Source organism: Wyeomyia smithii, chromosome 3, assembly GCF_029784165.1.
Source record: "Wyeomyia smithii strain HCP4-BCI-WySm-NY-G18 chromosome 3, ASM2978416v1, whole genome shotgun sequence".
Classification (NCBI taxonomy): Eukaryota; Metazoa; Arthropoda; class Insecta; order Diptera; family Culicidae; genus Wyeomyia; species Wyeomyia smithii.
In genome coordinates, this window is record NC_073696.1 from 261,562,011 (window position 1) to 261,584,307 (window position 22,297).

Sequence of the window (22,297 nt, forward strand, 5' to 3'; positions counted from 1 at the left end):
TAGACTTTGTTCACTCAGTCAACTTCCGGTCCTCCTGCTGAACTTGATACGGCCGCACGTGATTTTGAACACAGGATCACTGATGCCTATATGGCTAGTTATTCTCTAGAGGAAAGGTTTGTGTGGCGCAATGTGCCTTGGTGAAACGAAACGCTCAATAACCTCCGCCGTGAGACCAGGCAAACAACAGGGCTAAAAGCACATCCAATTGGGATGAGTACAGTGCGTCGTTTACTAAGTACAACTCTGAGTTACGCAATGCAAAAAAAATTTGTAGGATCTAGTTCAGTGAGGACATTCAAACGTTGCCCGAAGTTCGGGCCGAAGCATCACGACTCCAGAAAGCGATGTCAGTAGACCACACCAATGGTCCAGGGCAGTTGAAAAGAGAGGACGGCAGTTTTACCGTCACACCTAGGGAATCACTGCAGGGAGCTCCTTTGAACCAATGAAGTCTCCTGGACCAGATGGCATCCTACCCATATTTTTACAAAAATCAGATGGTGTCATTATGCCCGAACTGATACATCTGTTCCGTGCAAGTTTCACCCTAAGTTATATCCCAGATAACTGGCGGAGAGCCAAGGTGATCTTCATACCGATAGGGAAAAAAGACAAAAAGGCCTTACCTAAAAGCTTCAGGCCTATAAGCCTCATATCTATATTCCTAAAGTTGGTGGAGAAAATTATACGAAAACTGCTCTTCATGGCATAGTTATTCTCATCGAAAAGTCGCTGAAGTATCAAGAGACGGCACTATGTACATTCCTTTATATTGAAGGCACTTTCGACAATACATCCTATGCTTCAGGCGGGGGCCTGGCGTGGTTGGTAACGTCTCCGCCAACCACGCTCGACGCCTGGGTTCGAATCCCAACGCCGACATAGGTGTCGATGGTTGTGGGGTGGCGTGATCCACTCACAACCAACCCAACTGGTCTAGATTCAATCCTAGCCAACACTGGGAGATTTTCTGAGGCGAAAAATCTTTGGGATCACGCCTTCCATCGCATGAGGAAGTAAAGCCGTTGGCGCCGGTCCGTTAATTTACGGGTCGGGAGTTAGGGTCCTGGGTGGAGTCGCCTCCCTGGGCGTCGGTGATTGGCACAACAACAGTGGCGGAAATAGACCGACGGAAAATAAGCGAGAATAAAAAAAAAATCCTATGCTTCAATCAATACAGCTCTTCTGAATAGAAAAGTTGACAATACTACAATCAGGGGCGACTCGTGGCTGTTGAACCTACCTGTTCAACTAGAAATTCTGAAAATCAGAGTTTGGGGAAGTAATTACAATTTTAACCGCGAATATAAGCAAGTAATTCCCTTTGTTACTATTCAAAAATAAAACCAAAAAATAAGAAAATAAGAGCATGAATTTGGATTTTAGACTCATTTTTTGCCTGACGTCCCCATGTGCATTGCACAGGTTGCACCTATGGACGAGTCGCCCCTGCTACAATGAGCTGGAATCAGAATATGCTATCGAGCAGAGAAAAGACAGCTACAATGGGAGATGCTTCGATTACGGTCACAGCGACGAAAGGCTGCCCACAAGGGGGAGTCCTCTCTCTTCACTGAATGTGTTCCTTCTGAACTTCTGTAAAGAAGTGAAATACCTGGCTATCAAGCTGAATTGGACGGCTCAAACTGACTACGTAGTCAAAACAGCTACAACGGCAATTTGGGCCTGCAGTACACTTTTCAATAAAACCTGGGGGCTGAAACCACAATTGGTCCGACATAACTATTGGACGACCAAGAATTACCTACGCCGCTCTCTTGTGGTGGCCAAAGATGAATGAAGTGACAGCCAAAGCAAAGCTGAACAAAGCTCAACGACTGGTCTGTCTTTCCGTCACCAGCGCCATGCGCACTACACCAACTGCAGCCTTGGAGGCCATGCTCTGCTTACTACCTCTACATCTAGATGTTAAGAAAAAAGCGGAGCTTGGTGCACTAAGGCTTCAACGAAAGAAAAAAAAATGAGTGCGATCAGGTTAATCATCTTCGCATTTTAAGGGAGTTTGAACTTACACCTTTAGTCACCACAGTATCAGACGGAATGGCGGTTCAGAACAATCTTGACGTTCCATCTAAGGTGATCGAAACCTATCGCCTCATGTGGAGTAGGGATGGTCCTACACTTCCATCAGGCATAATCTGTTTACATACAGATGGTTCAAAAATAGGATCCAACACTGGCTCCGAAGTTTACGGCCCCGGTGTTAAGAAAACTAACTGCGAAACTGCGCCAAGATATGTCTTAAACGTAATTACAGGCACGCGAAAATCGGCATCTCCTCGAACAGTCAAGCCGCACTATTGGCACTAAGGTCCGTCAAATGCGCGTCCAAATTAGTTTGGGAGTGAAGTGCAGTACTACAGCAGAACCAACCCTACTATAACCAACCCTCCAAACCCTACTATAACCAAGAGGCTTCTCGGTCTCAAGCGTGGTGAGCTACGTCTCTACACAGGAGTTATTACCGGACACTGTCCTGCTATTTACCACCTGAAGAACATCGGAATCGTCGGATTTGATAACTGTCGCTTCTGCAACCTTGCAGTTGAAACGTCCGCTCACCTGCTTTGTCATTGTGAAGCTCTTGCATTTGAAAGGTACTTCTTCTTCGGACGTTACCTTCAAACTCCATATTAGGTATGGAGCTCTAATCCCAAAAAGGTCGTTAGTCTATTTGACTATGCGATACCAAATTGGGCCAAAGCATTACTACCAACCAACCCTACTCCATCAATGAGTACGGGTACTTCGTAATCTGTGTACAGCAATCAGGGCCTGCCAAAAAAAATCAATATGATGGTCGCAATGGCTCTCGCACCCCTCAAAGAGTTTAGCATCGCCTGAAATAAGAAGTCAAGAGCTAGTCAAGGGCAGTCCCAAACAAACTATCCATAAATCAAAAGTCCCTGATCTCATAGCCAACTTTGTTAAATTCACGAAATAAAGTAAGTAGAGAAAACTGAAAACTTCATAAATACTTGTACCACGTGTGGCAGAATACTGGACTACGTTATTAGCTATGCAAACTCTTGACCTTCTGAACAACCTCACTGAAAATGACATCTTTTTAAATGGTCAGATTCATGAGATGAATTAAGTTTTGAAATATACAAAACTATATGTACACTAGTACCAGCGTTGCAGCTGAATTTAAAACCGTACTGTTCGCCGACCACAAATCCTCGACCTCCAAAATAACTTTACCGAAGGCCACAATTCTCTTATCAGTCGGAATCGCGAGATAGAATGATATAAATTATCCCATTTTAGATGATGCCAAACATTTATTCAGTGCAGTGATTTCATACCTATGGCGGGGAGTGTACATCACAGTGGGGCAAATTTCTTTGGTAATATTTTTCAGCATAAAAATATATTTTCAAAATGTATTTAGGTAGCTTCAATATCCTTCCCACAGATGGTGCTAACATCTGTCTTCTAAATAAATGGTGCTAGCAAATTTGTTTCTTCGAGAAAGCTATTCAAATCATCAATTGACATAAAGTTATTGAAAACATTAAAATTGTAAGATTGTCCGTTAACGAGGTATAAATATTTTCAATATTCATAAACTTAAAATTGCAATAAATAATTATAACTGGTATGCTTCACTCTCAGTTATATTGAAACATTGAAGTCGTCATGGAATGGTATATCAACAATTTTATGAAAGCGGATGTAAACTAATGAAACCAACGAATCTACTTACAAATCTTTCAAGACAAGTGCTGGGCTATGATACAAATTATTTGCTTTTTTGTTAATAATTTTTTGAAATGCATCAGAATGTCTCTATCATCATTTACATAGCCGGTGGATATCAAAATTCTTTTAGAGTGTAAAAATCAAAAGCAGCCTTCAATACTCCTTGAGTGTCTCTTGAAACTCATTTCTCGCTCGTCACTTTGAAACTAGAAACAAAGATTGATTCATCTCGCTACACCCAAACATCCTGAAAAAATTAGCCTAAAGTATGTGGAAAGCTGGTCAGGGAAAATTGAAAACGCCCCAGATATTGTTACCCTACTATGTATAGAATACTTACATTTCTGTTTTGCCTTGTCCGTCAGCATCTTACTGCTTGCTATGATATCCGATTCAATCCAGTGATTAACTTGTTGCTGCTGCTGCTGTTGCTGCAGATGATGATGATAAGTTTGATAGTTTAACGATGCAGGCGTTTGAAGTTGCTGCTGCTGCTGTTGCTGCTGCTGAATCGGTGGCAATGAGCGCAACTGATGTGAGTGATAATGGTGATAAAATGGCTGATGATGCGGATGCTGCTGATGAAGATGAAAATCCAAGTTGTCCTGCGACTGCGATTTCGCCACTTTTAGCGACTTGAACCCATTTATGATATTGTCATTGATTAGGGAGTCTAAATCACTGCCGAACAGTAAATCGTCAATGTTGCGATTGACCGCGAGAATACGATTGCCGCTGCCGTTGCTAGATCCGGTGCGGCTGGAGCCGCTACCGCTGCTACCACTTCCGTTACCGTTTCCTCCGCCTCCACCACCCCCCGTGAGTATGAAACCACTTAAGCTATCCTGGCTGTCGCTAACCGCTAGCGACGCTCCGGTTGCTGATGTGATTCCTCCCGGTACTATCCCAACTCCGAGGTGGCTTCCCAATCCAGCTGCTACTGCTCCTCCTACCCCTGTGGCGGCCAAACCACTGCTACTGCTACTACCGCTGCTATTTCCAGTACTGTTATTATTACCACCGGACCCCCCACCACTGTTGCTGAGTGTTGCGGCCAGATGAGGGGGGACTATCATGCCCCCGGTAAATACATTCACCCGCGCGTTCAATATAATCGGTTGCAACTAGTTAAGGCTCTCCGATATGAGCTCTATCTAGCCCACTCCGGTGCCTTTTTTCGCTAATTCTTTAAACCAGCTTAAAAATATCGCCTCTAATCACAATTTTCTCTCTCAGCCAAGATTTTACACTCAGTAATACATATATACAATTATTACACTTTTGGCTCTGCACTAAACGCACCACTCGATGGACTTGATCAGCGCTTATTTTGGAATTGCTCACTTCCAAATGCTTCTATCACTGAACATCGCACGACCGGCCCCCGGTCGTTACTAGCGACGCTTATCAATTTTTTATGCAGCTCGAATTGAACACACAGTAGCACAGTAGCACATTTGCATTGGCTTCTCGCGAAACAAGCACTGAATAACACTCACGAAGCTCGGCGTCGTAGTTGTCGGCTAGTAGAACACATCAAAAAAACATTTTCACCCACAACAAATTTTATTCTGCTATCTTCATCCCAGCTGCGACGCTCGCGCGCTCGCACACATATACACTAGAGACACCTTTCCGCCTCGTCCAAGATGTGGAAAACTCCGAACCTCTTGGATGACAAAGAAAATCTTCACGATTAGTCACGCAAACTATTTTCTAGCTACAAAACGTTGATTCTCTTTCTTCACGAACGAAGAGCGCTTGTCTTACGCTGCAGCTGCGGAGTGCCGCCAACACGTAGATACTGCTGGTTGTTTCCTGTTCTGCTGCTAGCCCCGATCTGCGGCGAGCTTCACAAACAATTCCGCATTTCCGTTCAAAACCGACTGACTGACTACTGACTGACTCTGGCCAGGCTGAATATCTCCGCTCGAGTCGCTTTGTTGCTGTGTATTACTTTATTTTTGCTATTGCGTTTATTTGCGCAGGGATCACCACCATTGCTGGCTTGCCGTGTTTGTCCGACCGGTAGTACCGCACTGCAACCTAGGGCGATCCTGCACTTGTGGCCGCTTGGTCAATAGGTCTGCAAAACACAAACAATAAACAGAAACATAAGTTGTCAGCGGTACAAAGAAGGGAAGGTAAACTTAAATCAAATTTCAACCGGGTTTTGTTAGTGCGTAATAGTGATTAAAATCTTTTGGAAAACACATCCTTACACAACAATATTTGTTTTCTTTTTATTTATTTATATATGTATATGAATCGTCTTATCAATACATGCAACTACTCAAAAGACAAGAAACCCCTTTCTCCAGGCATCACCCGCTGCAACTCGCACACACTGCAGCAAAAGTTCACCTAGTGTGATTGGAACGTCGCAATTTCTAAATTGCATTATCATCAATTACATCAAAAGCTCGCGCACAGAGCGTCAGGCTACTGACATACTGAGGCGTCAAATGAAGCGAAGCAAGAAGCGTCGCAAAAGCGTCCGAGCTACTTCTTCGAACGTCTATATAAAACGCTCAAACCGGTCATACTCAAGCGGCAACGACGCGTCGGTAGAGGCGGCGAAACAGAACGAGTAGTGTTTTGACGCGCGTATACTTACGCGGTAATACCTTGTTCAGACAAAATCTTTCATCGCGAGGTGCTTTACATTTGCTTTGTTTTGGTTTGGTAATTGAAAAAAAGCAAATAGAATACATTTTCGTTTACAAAATGTAAAAATGTTTAAAAAATGTAAGTGCAGTAATACCATGTTCAGGCTAAACCTGATATCGCCAGGTGCTTTATATTCGCTTTATTTTGTTCGTAAATATAGAAAATATCGGGAAAATTTTTCAGGTCGTCAGAAAAATAACACTGGTATTTTTGATTGATATTGCATGCCTAACATACTGAACAGATATCATAAACTAGTTGAACGTTACTCGGGGTCAGCGGGTTTAAAATTTAGAATAATTTCTTATATTTTTACTACGTCTGTAGCGCAACTGACTTCAGAAATATTATATTTCTTCATAAAAAAATCTTTATGATTACTAAAAACGTGATTTACTGTGCTTGAAGAAGCAAACAAATCTACAATGGAAGAATTCATATTTCCTTTAAACGAAACCGCTGCTGGAATCTAGGAATATGACAACACAACGCATTTGCGACGCTCACTCCAGTATGGCTATTGACATACTGAGGCGTCAAATGAAGCGAAGCAAGAAGCGTCGCAAAAGCGTCCGAGCTACTTTTTCGAACGTCTATATGAAACGCTCAAACCGGTCATACTCGAGCGGCAACGACGCGTCGGTAGAGGCGGCGAAACAGAACGAGTAGTGTTTTGACGCCCGTATACTTACGCGGTAATACCTTGTTCAGACTAAATCTTTTATCGCAAGGTGCTTTATATTTGCTTTGTTTTGGTTTGGTAATTGAAAAAAAGCAAATAGAAAACATTTTCGTTTACAAAATGTAAAAATGTTTAAAAAATGTTAGTGCAGTTCAGACTAAACCTGATATCGCCAGGAGCTTTATGTTCGCTTTATTTTGGTCTTAAATATAGAAAATATCATGAAAAATTTTCAGGTAGTCAGGAAAATAACACTGGTATTTTTGACTGATATTGCATGCCCCACATGCTGCACTTCTTTAGTCGCGAAACGCCAGTCGCTGAGTAACTAGCTGTGTTCAAAGGGGTTATTCAAAGTCCAACAGATATCATAAACTAGTTAAACGTTACTCGGGGTTAGCGGGTTTAAAATTTAGAATAATTTCTTATATTTTTTACTACGTCTGTAGTGCAACTGACTTCAGAAATATTATTTTACTTCATAAAAAAATCTCTATGTTTACTAAAAACGTGATTTACCGTGCTTGAAGAAGCAAACAAGTCTTCATTGGACGAATTCATATTTCCTTTAAACGAAGCCGCTGCTGGAATCTAGGAATATGACAACACAACGCATTTGCGACGTTCGCTCCAGTAAGTCATAGGAAGCTTCACCCAACGCTTTTGTTTATTCCGCTTCTAATACGCTCAACGCTTCGCTTCATTTGACGCCTCAGTATGTCAGTAGCCTCAGGCTATTGACATACTGAGGCGTCAAATGAAGCGAAGCAAGAAGCGTCGCAAAAGCGTCCGAGCTACTTCTTCGAACGTCTATATGAAACGCTCAAACCGGTCATACTCAAGCGGCAACGACGCGTCGGTAGAGGCGGCGAAACAGAACGAGTAGTGTTTTGACGCCCGTATACTTACGCGGTAATACCTTGTTCAGACAAAATCTTCATCGCGAGGTGCTTTACATTTGCTTTGTTTTGGTTTGGTAATTGAAAAAAAAAGCAAATAGAATACATTTTCGGTTAACAAAATGTTAAAATGTTTAAAAAATGTTAGTGCAGTAATACCATGTTCAGACTAAACCTGATATCACCAGGTGCTTTATATTCGTTTTATTTTGGTCTTAAATATAGAAAATATCGGGAAAAATTTTCAGGTCGTCAGGAAAATAACACTGGTATTTTTTATTGATATTGCATGCCTAACATACTGAACAGCTATCATAAACTAGTTGAACGTTACTTGGGGTCAGCGGGTTTAAAATTTAGAATAATTTCTTATATTTTTTACTACGTCTGTAGCGCAACTGACTTCAGAAATATTATTCTACTTCATAAAAAAATCTCTATGTTTACTTTTTTAGTGATTTACTGTGCTTGAAGCAGCAAACAAATCTACAATGGAAGAATTCATATTTCCTTTAAACGAAACCGCTGCTGGAATCTAGGAATATGACAACACAACGCATTTGCATCGCTCGCTCCAGTCGCTCCAGTATGTCATAGGAAGCTTCACTCAACGCTTCTGTTTATTCCGCTTCTCAAACGCTCAACGCTTCGCTTCATTTGACGCCTCAGTATGTCATTAGCCTCAGAAACCATGTCGTCCGCCGCTTGACGCAACCGTAATAAAAGGGCAAAAGCTGCGACGCCATACATGCCAGTAAACAGATGGGGAAAACACCCTATCAGCCTGATGAAAACAAGCAGAAGCACTAAACACCGGACCGGGTTTGTGGCGAGTGTGGAGGGCCTGTTGTTGCTGCACCGAGCGACCGACCGCCCTGAGTAGATAGGGAACACCTACAAGTTGCACTAAGTGTCTTATTAATCAGGCAAACAAAAACTGGAATAATCCATCGGGTTTTTTTTTCTATCCTTCGAGCTCAATTATTGCGCTTCTTAAAACATCCCATAAGCTGCATGGATAAGTGTGTTTATTCATTTGTTTGCAGTGTTTTCCGGATTGAGATGAAACAGAGCCAATTATGCACGGAAATAGAACCATTTATAACTCCGACTGCAAGGAAGGATGCTTCACACAAAAGTACTCATGAGAAAAAAGGTTAAATCATTCTCTATTATTCGTAACTTGCATTATAACTACAATATTCTTATTATGTGATGTAAACTAGAGAAAAGCCTCAAGATCAAATTTCCCCAAACTTTTTCCATACAATATGCTCGTTTACCCACCGCTTGACAACTGCGAGATAGACTTTATGATTCCAAGCATACATAGCAGCAATGTACATACATACACATAGCAATGTCAGCCAATTAGTGTCGCATTCGAGCAATTTCTTTTTGGGAAAATAGGTATCTGTTGAGCGATGGAAAATTAACATCCCGGTTCGCATAGATTCTCTAGGGTTACCCACGTTGCCATCATAGGCATCCTCGATAAAAAATCCTAAAAGTCACCTGTCTATGAGACTAGGAGTTATGAATTAGAATCCATCGGATTTGAAACCTTTCACTTTTGAGGATTCTAAGAATTGGAAACGATCAGATTCGTCTTAGCAGGTATGCGAGGATTTTGAGACACTAAAGAAAGTATAATGTAACTCGTAAATTTGAAGAATGTGAATTCTCGTCATATGTCACCAGTAGGAATTGGGATGCCATATGAGACAAAATGGAACTGCAGTTGAGTTTACATGAAGATTGTTATTATATTTTTGAGAATATTTTATGAAACAAAGAATCAAACATATTCATACATTTGAGTTTACACAAAAATCAACATTTATTCATAATTAAGAATCGGACGAATCGTTCAAAAATTTAGCGAAAATAGTACAGTTTTTAACAGTGGCGTAGCTATGGTTTGGTGGGCCTGGTGCGGTAACAAAAATGTGGGCCCCCAATGGAAATGACTGGGCAGTTTTTTCTTCCATAGAAGGAATTGAGACAAACAAAAAACTTAAATTTTTTACTTATTTATTCGGTTGTCCGCAAAATCAATAATTAGGTATTTAGATACTCACTTTCCGAGCCGTTTGGTTGACAAAATCAGAAATTACGATTTCACGTTCGATTGATAAAATGGCAAGATTTGTTAACCTCAAATAGTTCTTGATCAACTTTAACTTAGAGAAACTTGATCAACTTTAACTTAGAGCCAACTGTTTTCGAGTGCATATAGTCTCGCGTGAACGCAGGTTATTTCCCTCGTTCTGGTTCATGTTTTCGTTAGCCACACAGCAACACAGATAGACAGCGTTTTCCAGACTTGGTAAAAGCACCGCTCCGAGCCGCTCGGTGACATCGCCAAATTATAGACACCAAGCACCACGAGCGTATTATCGTCTTATGTGACATTCGTAGCTAGCACCAGCTCGGCGCAAGAGCTGAAAAAGCTACGAATGTAGTGCGATAATTTTGTGTTCGTCACCTGTAGGCACGTTGAGCGTTTTTTCTTTTTCGTTTTGTTTTGATCCGTGAAGAGATATTTGCTGTGTAATACTTTTCTTAGTTTGTTGCGCACCAAGCTGGAGACCAAAGCACCTAGCCCGAGTGCGTGTGGGTTATAGAGCTAGAGCTACAATCAAGCTCTGCTTGAGATGCTGTGCGTACTTTACCAAGTTTGATTAGGAATTTTGTATATATTTTTATAAATATAAAAATATATTTTTTAATTAAGATTGATGATTATGCTTCCTGGAACGACAGAAAGTATCAAAATAGTGTCTTGATTGTATTTCACTGTATTTTCTGGCTGAAAGCTCAAAAATATAAAGCAATTTAAACCTCATATTACAGGAAATATTTACCGAAACGCATGCTTTTTTAAACGAAGCAAACAAATCCAAGTAATTGCAACTGCTGCAGGTAAAAAATTTTCACGGCATTCTCTTTTGAAACTATTAAACAGAACATGGTTTTGCTGCTTTATTACATTAAATTTCATACCATTGAATTCACGACATTCAATTTCAAAAACAACACAAACATATAGTTATAGATGAGGAAAAAAAAAACAAACATATAGTCACCCACTCACCCGCATACGTCGTCAGCGCTCACCCTCTGAACTAGCTGTAATGTGTAATATACATAGCAAAGAGAATCAAAGTACAAGAAGACGGAGATGCCACGAAGCAAAAAAAAGCAAAATGATTTGGGGCTACACCATGCGCTCTATGTAACTTTAGAAAAGCACCAACGGAGAGATATCCGCTCTGTGGTGCTGGTGGTATTTTTCATTCTTCGCGAGCCGAATCATCGACCGAAGCACCCAGCTCAAGTGCGTGATACCTAGCAAGCAAGAGCTCAATTTTTGTTCCCCTTCTAGTGCGGTGCGTGCTTTACTAAGTCTGGTTTTCAGGACTGCAAGAAATCGCTCCTTCGTTGCGTGTTTCCACGTTGCATCGAATGTTTTCCGCGATCGTAAAACATTCAACTTCGGCGTCAGACGAATCACGAATCATGGTAACAATGAACACCGGTATCACGTATACTTTGTCCGTGTGGATCACGAGAGAAGAGTGGCGAGTACAAATACATGAGGTTAGGTTCAGGTGGGCAGTTAGACCGGTTCGGTGTTCGCAAGATTATGGGGCCCCCTTGAGTGACGGGCCTGGTGCGGACCGCACCAACCGCACCCCCCTAGCTACGCTACTGGTTTTTAACATCCAAATTGTAATTCCGCTCGCATGTTCAAGGTTACTCAGGAAACCACCGAACTGTTCGTCGAATATTTTAAGAATGTTTATCGAATTGATAACAACGATGAAATGAACAATCCAGTCGAACCTGCTACCGATAAGTAACTGGAGTAACATCGTGAAGAAGGGAGGCAGGCGTTTTCTGAGCCTGAGAGTTTCTGATAAGTCAACTGAATCGGACTGACCTCCAGTCAAACTCGTTGTCATCCGGTCATTTTCCACCTCTATGGAAAATCTTTTATACTACTCCATTTTATGAAAAAGGCTCTCGTTCAAACGCTGAGAACTACAGGGGTTAACGATTCAGTCCGCTGTACCCAGGTTATTCGGTTAATCTACTCCCATATTTACGAACGAATAGGAGAGCACGTTTGAGCTGCACAACACGGCTTCTTGAAAAGAAAATCCGTTGTAACGAATCTTTGTGAATTCTCATCTATGGTCACAGATTTTATATCTGAAAGTCGACTGTATATATACGGACATAAGCAAGGCCTTTGAACCGCAGCTAACTTCAATATTTTTAGAAGTTGTTGGCATGGATCAAGACATATCTACAGAACAGAATCCAATACGTATTCAACAAAACATCCAGCACTTTTGATGTTCAGTGAGATGTCTCACAAGATAGCCACCTTGATGTTTTTAATGGTTATGAATGAATTACCAACTTTCGCAGATAATGTGAACATTTTTCAACCAATATATTCCAGAGAATCTAAATAATTTTGGAAGATTCGTTGATAGGAATGGACTTAGTATGAATGCGAGTAAATGCCTGTAATCACGTTAACCAGAAGAATTCGACCGATATTATTTGACAGCATTTTAGGACCTCCCATTTTACAACGCGGAGAGAATGTTCGAGACCTGGATGTGACGATGAATCAATCTTGCACGTTCAACGATCATAGCGATAGAGTGGTAAATGAATCGACTCTATTTGGTCGTGTCCAACGCGCAGATAGGACACCGCAGTATTCAGCAACTTTTTTTCTTTAAAATTTTTCCACAACTTTGCTGAAGGAAACAATCTGGTATATTGAAAATTAGAATGAATATTTCTTTAGCTAACTGTTAGGTGGATTGATCGATTTCATAAAATGGTGGTTGCAAAACATGCTTTGCAATATGTATTCCGTCATGTTTCTATCACTTTTTTGTACTTTACGACCTTCAAAAGGGCATTATTCAAAAATTTACCGTACGACGATTTTAAAATTTTGACCAGACATTTAGGATGTCATAACGAATCGAATGGTGTACTCAGATACTTTGGTGCATTTTATTTTATGATAATGGTCTGTGGGAGCACCGTGCTATATGAATATGATAACAGATGTGATTCGAAGTAAACAAAATTATATTCAAGAAATCAACAATGTACAGTAACTGTTCGCTAACTGGGCGACGAGCACTTCCCAGTTATTGAAATCAGCTCGCCAACTGGGATATCATCTCAACGCCGAGGAGGAATTCGATGGATAACGCCGCTTCGCGACAATTTCATAAAACGCTTTCGTTATCAAGTTCGTTTTGATATTTGACGTTTGTTGTCTTTTCAACTAGGAATCCTCCCAGTTAGCGAGCCCCCAGTAAAAAGAAGCCCAGATAAAGCGTGCCCAGTTAGCGAATAGTTACTGTACTTAAAACGCAAACATGTATTGTATCTACATTGGATTCATCAGAAATCAAAAAAAAAGATTTTTCATTGCAATTCGCGAAAACGGTCCGTCTCAAGATTCTGTCACCGAAATAAGGGTATTCTGAGGACTATCACCCAAAATTTCCTATGTGTTAGTTAGGGATGCCTGTTTAGGAGTCAATGGATCACTATTGGAATCAGTTGTAGCAGGGTGGCAGTGAAAATGATTTTTAAGCAATCTGTTGTTTTTTTTTTTACTTTGTACTTATCACCGTGACCAGGAATATTTGATCAATAATAAAGTAACATGCTTATCATTTATATCCGAGCTTGTGTTGGGTCATGCCGAGCTTGTGTTGGGTCATCATTTATATCCGAGCTTGTGTTGGGTTAGCCCACACGAGATTGCCGTCTAGGAAGTATCAACTAGAGTCGTCGATCTTCCATCAATCATTCCCGATGAATCTAAAACATCTGCTGATAAGGTGTTAGCTGTTATCAAGCACACCAAGAACATGAAAGACGCCGGTGTCAATGAGGTTCTCAATCTTGAGTTGAAAAACTTGAGTCGAGAATTATTTGAACATCTGGCAGCGATCTTTAATAAGTGTCTGGAGCTCAGCTATTTTCCGTCTCGCTGGAAGTTAGCTAAAGTGATCCCCATCCACAAACCCGGTAAGGACCCTACCAACGCTAAAAATTATCGTCCCATCAGCCTGTTATCGTGCATCTCTAAGTTGATCCTTAGTCGTTTACTGGAATTCGTAAACCAAAATAATGTTTTCCTCCCAGAACAGTTCGGTTTTAGGCAGGGTCACTCCACCGTTCATCAACTCGCTAGAGTTTCTCAGATCCTAAGGCGGAACTAGTCCGTTAGTAAAACATTTGCACAAAAGGCGTTCGATAATGTCTGGCATGATGGCCTGGTGTTCAAGTTGCAGCGATTCAACTCCCCGATCTTCCTCGTAAAGATCATCAAAAGTTATCTGTTGAACAGATCATTCCAGGTCTTCCTCAACAACATTCCCTCTGATACGTTTAACGTAGATGCTGGGGTTCCACAGGGTAGCCTTCTCGGTCCCATCCTGTTCAACATATTTACCTCAGATGCTCCTCTCCTTCCGGGTGGTGGCATCCTGTCTTTGTTTGCAGACGACGCTGCTATTATCTACAAAGGTCGAGTGATTAGAGCCTTGACGCGTTGACTACAGGGGGGCCTGGATGTTCTGTCCGACTATTTTAACAGCTGGAAGATCTGCATCAATGCAGCTAAGACCCAGGCTATTATATTCCCGCATTCAAAATCAACTCGACTTGCTCCGCCTGCCAATGTGAGAATCCATCCAAATAACACTCCCATCGAATGGTCGAATGAGGTTGTCTATCTTGGTCTCCCCCTGGACCAAAAGCTTCTGCTTCGTTCACAAGTAGAGAAAACTGTTACCAAGTGCAACATACTGACCAAATCCCTCTATCCACTCATTAATAGAAATCCACCCTTTCCCTCACCAAAAAGCTTGCCGTTCACAAGCAAATAATTTTACCGGTCATAGGCTACTGACATACTGAGGCGTCAAATGAAGCGAAGCGTTGAGCGTATTAGAAGCGGAATAAACATAAGCGTTGGGTGAAGCTTCCTATGACATACTGGAGCGAGCGTCGCAAATGCGTTGTGTTGTCATGTTTCTAGATTCCAGCAGCGGTTTCGTTCAAAGGAAATATGAATTCGTCCAATGAAGATCTTCAAGCACGGTAAATCACGTTTCTAGTAAACATAGAGATTATTTTTATGAAGTAAAATAATATTTCTGAAGTCAAATGCGCTACAGACGTAGTAAAAAATATAAGAAATTATTCTAATTTTTAAACCCGCTGACCCCGAGTAACGTTCAACTAGTTTATGATATCTGTTATGTTTTGAATAACCCCTGTGAGCACAGCTAGATACTCAGCGGCTGGTGTTTTGCGACTAAAGAAATTCAGCATGTTAGGCATGCAATATCAATCAAAAATACCAGTGTTATTTTCCTGACTACCTGAAAAATTTTCCCGATATTTTCTATATTTACGAACAAAATAAAGCGAATATAAAGCACCTGGCGATATCAGGTTTAGCCTGAACATGGTATTACTGCACTAACATTTTTTAAACATTTTTACATTTTGTAAACGAAAATGTTTTCTATTTGCTTTTTTTCAATTACCAAACCCAAACAAAGCAAATATGAAGCACCTTGCGATAAAAGATTTAGTCTGAACAAGGTATTACCGCGTAAGTATACGCGCGTCAAAACACTACTCGTTCTGTTTCGCCGCCTCTACCGACGCGTCGTTGCCGCTCGAGTATGGCCGGTTTGAGCGTTTCATATAGACGTTCGAAGAAGTAGCTCGGACGCTTTTGCGACGCTTCTTGCTTTGCTTCATTTGACGCCTCAGTATGTCAGTAGCCATAGAGTACGCTTTGCTTGTCTGGGAGGGCTGAGCTAAAACCCACCATCATAAACTTCAGATTGTTCAAAATAAAATATTACGTATGATCCTAAACACCCCTCCGAGGACACGAAACTCTGAGATCCATCGCCTGGCTGGTCTTCAGGTGCTGGAGGAACGGAGAACAACATCGTTGACTAGGTTCAGAGAGTCCTGCGCCAGGTCACCTCACCAGATCATTCGTGAGCTGGTACATTAGTTTCAAGTTAATTTTAAGTTAGTTATTTATAGTTAAGTAGGTTATAAAATTTATTTTTCAATTAAAAGCAAGTCCTATAAAGGACGAACTGTAAAATTCTACACAAATAATGTAAATCTATAGAATTAAGTAACCAGCAAAACCCAAGAACAAAGATGCAGAGCCTTGAAAGGCTAAACAATTTTTATGTAAACCATATGTAACCATATGAAAATATAAAAAAATATAGTTTGAGTTAAAAAAAAATTTAAAAAAAGGGAATAACCTCCAGATTTAGTTACTTTAAGTAACTGATGAGTAGTCGAATGCCCATGGCGAAATCCAAACTGCTCATTTGCAAAAATTGAATTTTCATTAACATGTGTCTATTAAGAATCATTCTTTCAAAAAGTTTGCTTATAGAAGAGAGTAAACTAATTAGACGATAACTTGATGCTTCAGCTGGATTTTTTTCAGGTTTTAAAATTGGAGAGACGTTGACATTTTCAAAACTATGACAAATAATTCAAATATTTCAAGCGTAAAAAGGAAATGCCATCTGAAAAACCACAAAATTTGATTCAGTAAAAATCTGATGTTATCTAATGAACTGTCGAAAATTTACTTTATCATTGCATACAGTCGTGACTTTTAGTGACCTCCCAGTTGCTTATGAGGCACCGACGTTGTTTCAAATTAGGGATATTAGTGTAAAATAATATTCGTTTCTCTGTCTCCAGAATCCTGTTGTGATTTAAAACCAGTTTTCTTTTGAGACATCGTCGTGGTTCACCTCTTAAGATTTTTTTCCTTAAATAAACTAAAACTGGGCGGCAAAAACCTGAAGTGAATAAACTAATTTTTTGCCTTTCTCCTAGAAAGGAATAGCAATCACTTGCAAAACCGAAAGTATAAAGTGCTTCAAAGGGCCGAATGGCATATATCACTCGACTCAGCTCGACGAGCTGAGCATTTTCTTTATGTGTGTGTGTATGTGCAGATTTTTATTCTCACTCATTTTTCTCAGAGCTGGTTGGACCGATTTTCATGAAATTAATTGCAAATGAAAGGTCTTGGTGCCCCATAAGACCCTATTAAATTTCATTGTGATCGGATTTTTAGTTTAGAGGTTATGTATCAAAATGTAAAAATCATGAAACATCATTATCTCAAAAACTACACTACCGATTTGAACAAAATTGGTCTCAAAAGAACGGGCTACCTAGAAAACCCTTAACTTTTGAATTTCATAAAAATTGAACTTGTGGTTCAAAAGTTATGAAAAGAAACGTGTTCTGAAGACTGTTTAATCTCACTCATGTTTCTCAGAGATGGCTGTACCGATTTTCATAAAATCAGTGTCAAATGGATAGTCTAATTGCCCCATAAGACCCTATTGATTTGTTTTGCCAGTCGGACTATTACTTTGCCTGTTATGTTTAAAAATGTGAAATCCAGCTATGCAAAGGACATATTCCGAAGACTACTTGGACTCACTCACTTTTCTCAGAGATGGCCGACCCGATTTCCACAAAATTAGTGTCAAATGAATGGTCTAGCTGCCTCAGAAGACCCTATTGAATTTTACTGTAGTCGAACTGTAACTTCATTTGTAATGTACCGACTTGTGAAAATCACAAAATTCCATTATCTCAGAAACTACACAACCGATTTGATTATTATTATCAGATTAGCGGGCTAGTTAAGGGTTAACTGGTGAATTATGATTGAACACGTGGTTTCAAAGTTTGGCTGCCCTACACGTTCCCATTTCATTTGATTATAATCGAACTTAAGCAACCGTTATGTATTAAATTGTTAATAAAACAATGAAAGTCTATTATCTCAAAGATTACATGACTTATTTGAACATAACTAGTGTCATACGAACGAGTCATCTCTCAAACTTACAAATAACAAACTTCATAACAATTTGATATGTGGCTCAGAAGTTATGGAAAGAAGAGAAATTCAAAGACTATTTAAAACTATACCTGCTTTGATCGATATATGTGGCCTCAACATAATTTAAATGTGGTGTCGTAGTATTTGAACGTTCCAAGTTCTCATATTGGGTGATATTTGGTCACTTTGGACTGTTTTTCAGAAGCCGAAAGTCGTCATTTTGGACTTTGAAATTGCCTGTGAAATCAATTTTTGTCATCTGGGCGTAATTCCGGTTCCGAAAACATTCATATTGAATGGTATTTGGTCATTTCCGGCTGTTTGCCAGACACCGGAAGTCACCATCTTAAAATTCAAGATTGTGTCTGTGATCAATTTTTAGCTTCTGTGCATCTTCCTGGTTCCAGAAATACTGATATTTAATGGAAATCGTCCATTTCAGGCTGTTTTCCAGAAACCGGAAGTTGCCATCTTACAATTCAAAATGTTGTCTGAAGTTGATTTGTGGCTCCAGTGCAACATTACGGTTCCGGAAATTCCCATATTGGGTGGTATTTGGTCATTTGCCGCTGTTTTTCCGACACCGGAAGTCGCCATTTTGGATTTCATAATGGCATTTGGAGACAATTTCTGGATTTTGAACAGCATACTGGTTAAATAAACACTCATATTGGGTGGTATTTGATCATTTTCTGCTGTTTTCAGAAACCGGAAGTCGCCATCTTAGAATTTAAAATGCTATCTGTGGTCGATTTTAGCTCCTGTGTATTATTCTAGATCCGGATATCATTATATTGGGTGGAAATCGGCCATTTTCGGCTGTTTTCCAGAAACCGGAAGTTGCCATCTTACAATCCAAAATGTTGTCTGAGGTCGATTATGGAACATATTTGTTGCCACTAAAAACATTCACCTGCCAATATGGTTCCATTTAGTTGATTAGTTCGCGAAATGTGCAAATATTTGTGAAGAAACATGTACTTCCAGAAAATGAAGGGGCGTCAAACCATTATGGACATATTTGTTACCTCTAAACACATTCACATACCAAATTTGGTTGTATTTTCTTGATTGGTTCTTGAGCTGTGTAAATTTGTGTTTCATTTTCATGGGATCCCTCCCTTATAGAAGAGGGAGTCGGGTTTCAAACCATTATGTACATATTTGTTACCACTAAAAACATTTACCTGCCAAATTTTGTTTTATTTGGTTGATTAGTTCTCGAGATGTGCACAAATTTGTGTTTCATCTAACTATTATGGACATATTAGTTACCCCTTAAAACATCCACATGCCAAATTTTCATTTGCTTGGTTTGTTCTTGAGTTGTGCAGAAATTTATGTTTCATTTGTATGGGACCCCTCCCATCCAGAAGAGGGAGGGGTCTCAAACTATCATAGGAACCTTTATCGGCACCAAAAACCCCTACATACAAATTTTCACGTCGATCGGTTCGGTAGTTTTCGGGCCTATATGGATCAGACAGACAGTTAGACTTGACTGCATTTTTATATGTAAAGATTACAACATCAATATTTTAGAACTTAAAGAGTGAATAGACATTTATTGGATTGAAGCGTTCATGTAAATCTATTTTTACAAATAAAAAATTGAATGAGAAAAGCTGGATCTGACCGCTAGGTGGATTAATTTAGGTTTTTTATTTTCAAACACATATTTACGAAATATTTTACACAATATAATAAAACAAAAATTGATTACAATTTTATGAAAAACGAAGTAGTATACAATAAAGCAAAATCGGACCAATCCCCAGACTTACATACGTTCTCCTTTCGGAAGAGTACTGGGAAAATGGCAGCAATAAATGGCAAATGCAAAAAAAACGCCACTCGCCGTGGCAACAGCTGCAGGTACCCGAAAGGAGCAACCATGCGCCACCACATTCGTATTTATATACATTGCCAATTTTCTTAGCTCCTTCTTCCCCATTTCCGTCTAGACGCTACCCTGCAGTAAGTGTCTGCAAGCGGAAGCAAAATCAGCTCAACCGAATCCACATAGTCGTAGGTCGTCCATTTTCATCAACTCTTCGATCATCATCGTCATCATAATCATCATCAACCATATCTCCATCATCGTCGTAACCAGCAGCTTCGCCCTGAGTGGCGTCGTTGTCGCCAACGGGGTAACAAAATGATTCTGATGTCGTCAGATCAATACTTCGATTCCACACACCGAATCTATAGGAAAAAAATCGACTTGGACTAAGACAAGAAGGGGTGGTCCTTTATGAGCGTTGTGTGAATCCTACATCATCTACCCTAACAACTTGTGTTTTTTTTCTCGTCCCCAGACAAGAGGATGACGATGCTCGTGTAGCTGCTGTCACGATGCTTTTGTGTACGTAAACAGTTTAGCAAGAAACCAAACCCACAGCTTATGCAGCTGCAGGTTGACAAACTGGGCTGTGCTTTAGCTTAGAAGACTGAGGGTGTTTCTGAATAGCAAAAAACTGTTGGATGTAAATAAACTAAACTCTTCCTGACTTAAACTATAATAATAAATGCACAGGATGAACTCGTGTACATGATCTAGAAGCGGACTATGTGCAAAACATTCTTCACGATTCTAAATTATTTTATAAACTAATCGTTCTTAGCTTCGTTTTTTTCTTAATTTTGATAACATAACTTTTCGGCGAAATATTTTTTAATGGGGCTTTTCTTGCGAAACGAAATTTCTTCAACAGAAGTTTTAACAATTTCAAATTGTCAAAATGCTTTACAATGCGAGACAACTGTAATTCATTCAAAACAAAAAACTACACATAAATCTGTTTGTATGCGTGATAAATGGTGTGCTCGAGTGGAATTTTCGTGTCGAAGCATCACGTTGTTCTTTATACTTCTTACTCTTCATCTTCTATTCGATCGAAATCTTTCGCTCTTTTTCGGTTAGATCTTTTTTAACCAACTTCTGTACCGTCATTGCATTGTTTTTGTGGAAATTTACTGTTTAATTTCTAGACAAGGATATCTCCTCTTACTTCCATTTGATTTTTCCACTCATCTTTTAGGTCTCGAATATGGATCATCAATTATTGCAACTCCTCCATATAACATTATCAACTCAACTAGTTGAACTGTTAAGAATCCTTGAAATCCTTTTAGTAATATGCTTCCATTATTTCGCCAGAAAACTTGATGCGCTGGTTCAATGAAGTGAGCATCGGATACCATGGATCTGCACAGCCCATTGCCAAGGAACCAACCCAGTGGTATCTAAAAAGGCAAACAATTCCTCGTACATGGTAGGTTGTACAGATAAAGCAGCATCTGGAATCGGCAGATCCCATTTCATTGATCCTTATCACCCATCCAGCATTATGTTTCTCCAGGATCTGGATTGCACCAAATTGTGACAAATTCACTGTTTCAGATTTTTCGCTTAAAAAGCATTAATCGTGTCAATGACGTCCTATAATATGAGGCAGAAAATACATACGAATGATGAAGTTTTAACGTTCGAAACATTTTACTTTCCCGTTCTTCAACCAATGATGGATGATTTAGCCACTCTCTGGACAATTCTTTATGCAGTGTTCCCCAGTGCAGTTGCTATGGCAGTATGTGTGCGTACTTAAATTCAACCTGCAGACGGGCGGATATTACAATGTCTATCATAATGCACGTAAACCGAGCTACGGCTGCTGTTGCTGTGAGCTGGCTGGAAGCGTCACGCCCTTGGGGTCGCATGGGTAGCGAGAGGGGAACGGTCCATGGACAGTGCAAAGCGACGGAATGTGCATCCATCGCTGTTGCAGCCGACGTTTGTCAGTGCGATTGTATATTTTGCTCAGACACCCACCATTCCGCGCCAACGTTCCGATCACACTCCGGTTTCTGCTTCCGCAGACTTGGGCCAGACCTCGCATATGCGCAAGATCATTCTCACCGATGCGATGACGGTGAGAAGGTGTGTTCCGTGTAGACAACTAATACTTGCGGATATTTGATGCACACCATTTCAGTGCTGGCATGCACGGCAGCAGCAGCAGCAGCAGTGATTACCTCGGGAGATGTACAGAGCAAGAGCGAAACCCATACAACTGCAGCGCCGTGGTAAATCATCCTTTTTAAATCGTTTCGTCACCTTCGGTTTGACACTAGGTAAGACATATTTTTAGGTATGAACAATAACTTGCAAAAAAAATTAAACTAAGACTGAACATCTTTTGTCAATACAGAGAAAGCTAGGATTCGAGTAGCCCTGCATATGTTGAAAATAGTTGCCAAAATTTATTACATCTCTATTCCAAGCATAGAAGATTCTTTATTACATTCTTGGAAAAATCTAGTTTATTTCGTTGCACT

At 40.2% G+C, this 22,297-nt stretch overlaps 1 protein-coding gene across 5 annotated transcripts in view; it reads right to left on the reverse strand.

Annotated features, from left to right (window-relative positions):
- Positions 1-22,297, reverse strand: part of LOC129732881 (dual specificity tyrosine-phosphorylation-regulated kinase 1B) — a 103,385-nt gene that overhangs the window by 73,983 nt on the left and 7,105 nt on the right. For all 5 annotated transcript variants that reach the window (XM_055694254.1, XM_055694257.1, XM_055694255.1 and 2 more), the window contains exon 2: positions 4,070-5,815. In XM_055694254.1, coding sequence (XP_055550229.1) covers positions 4,070-4,805 — 736 coding nt within the window. In that variant the 5' untranslated portion in view covers positions 4,806-5,815. The remainder of the gene's footprint in view (positions 1-4,069; positions 5,816-22,297) is intronic.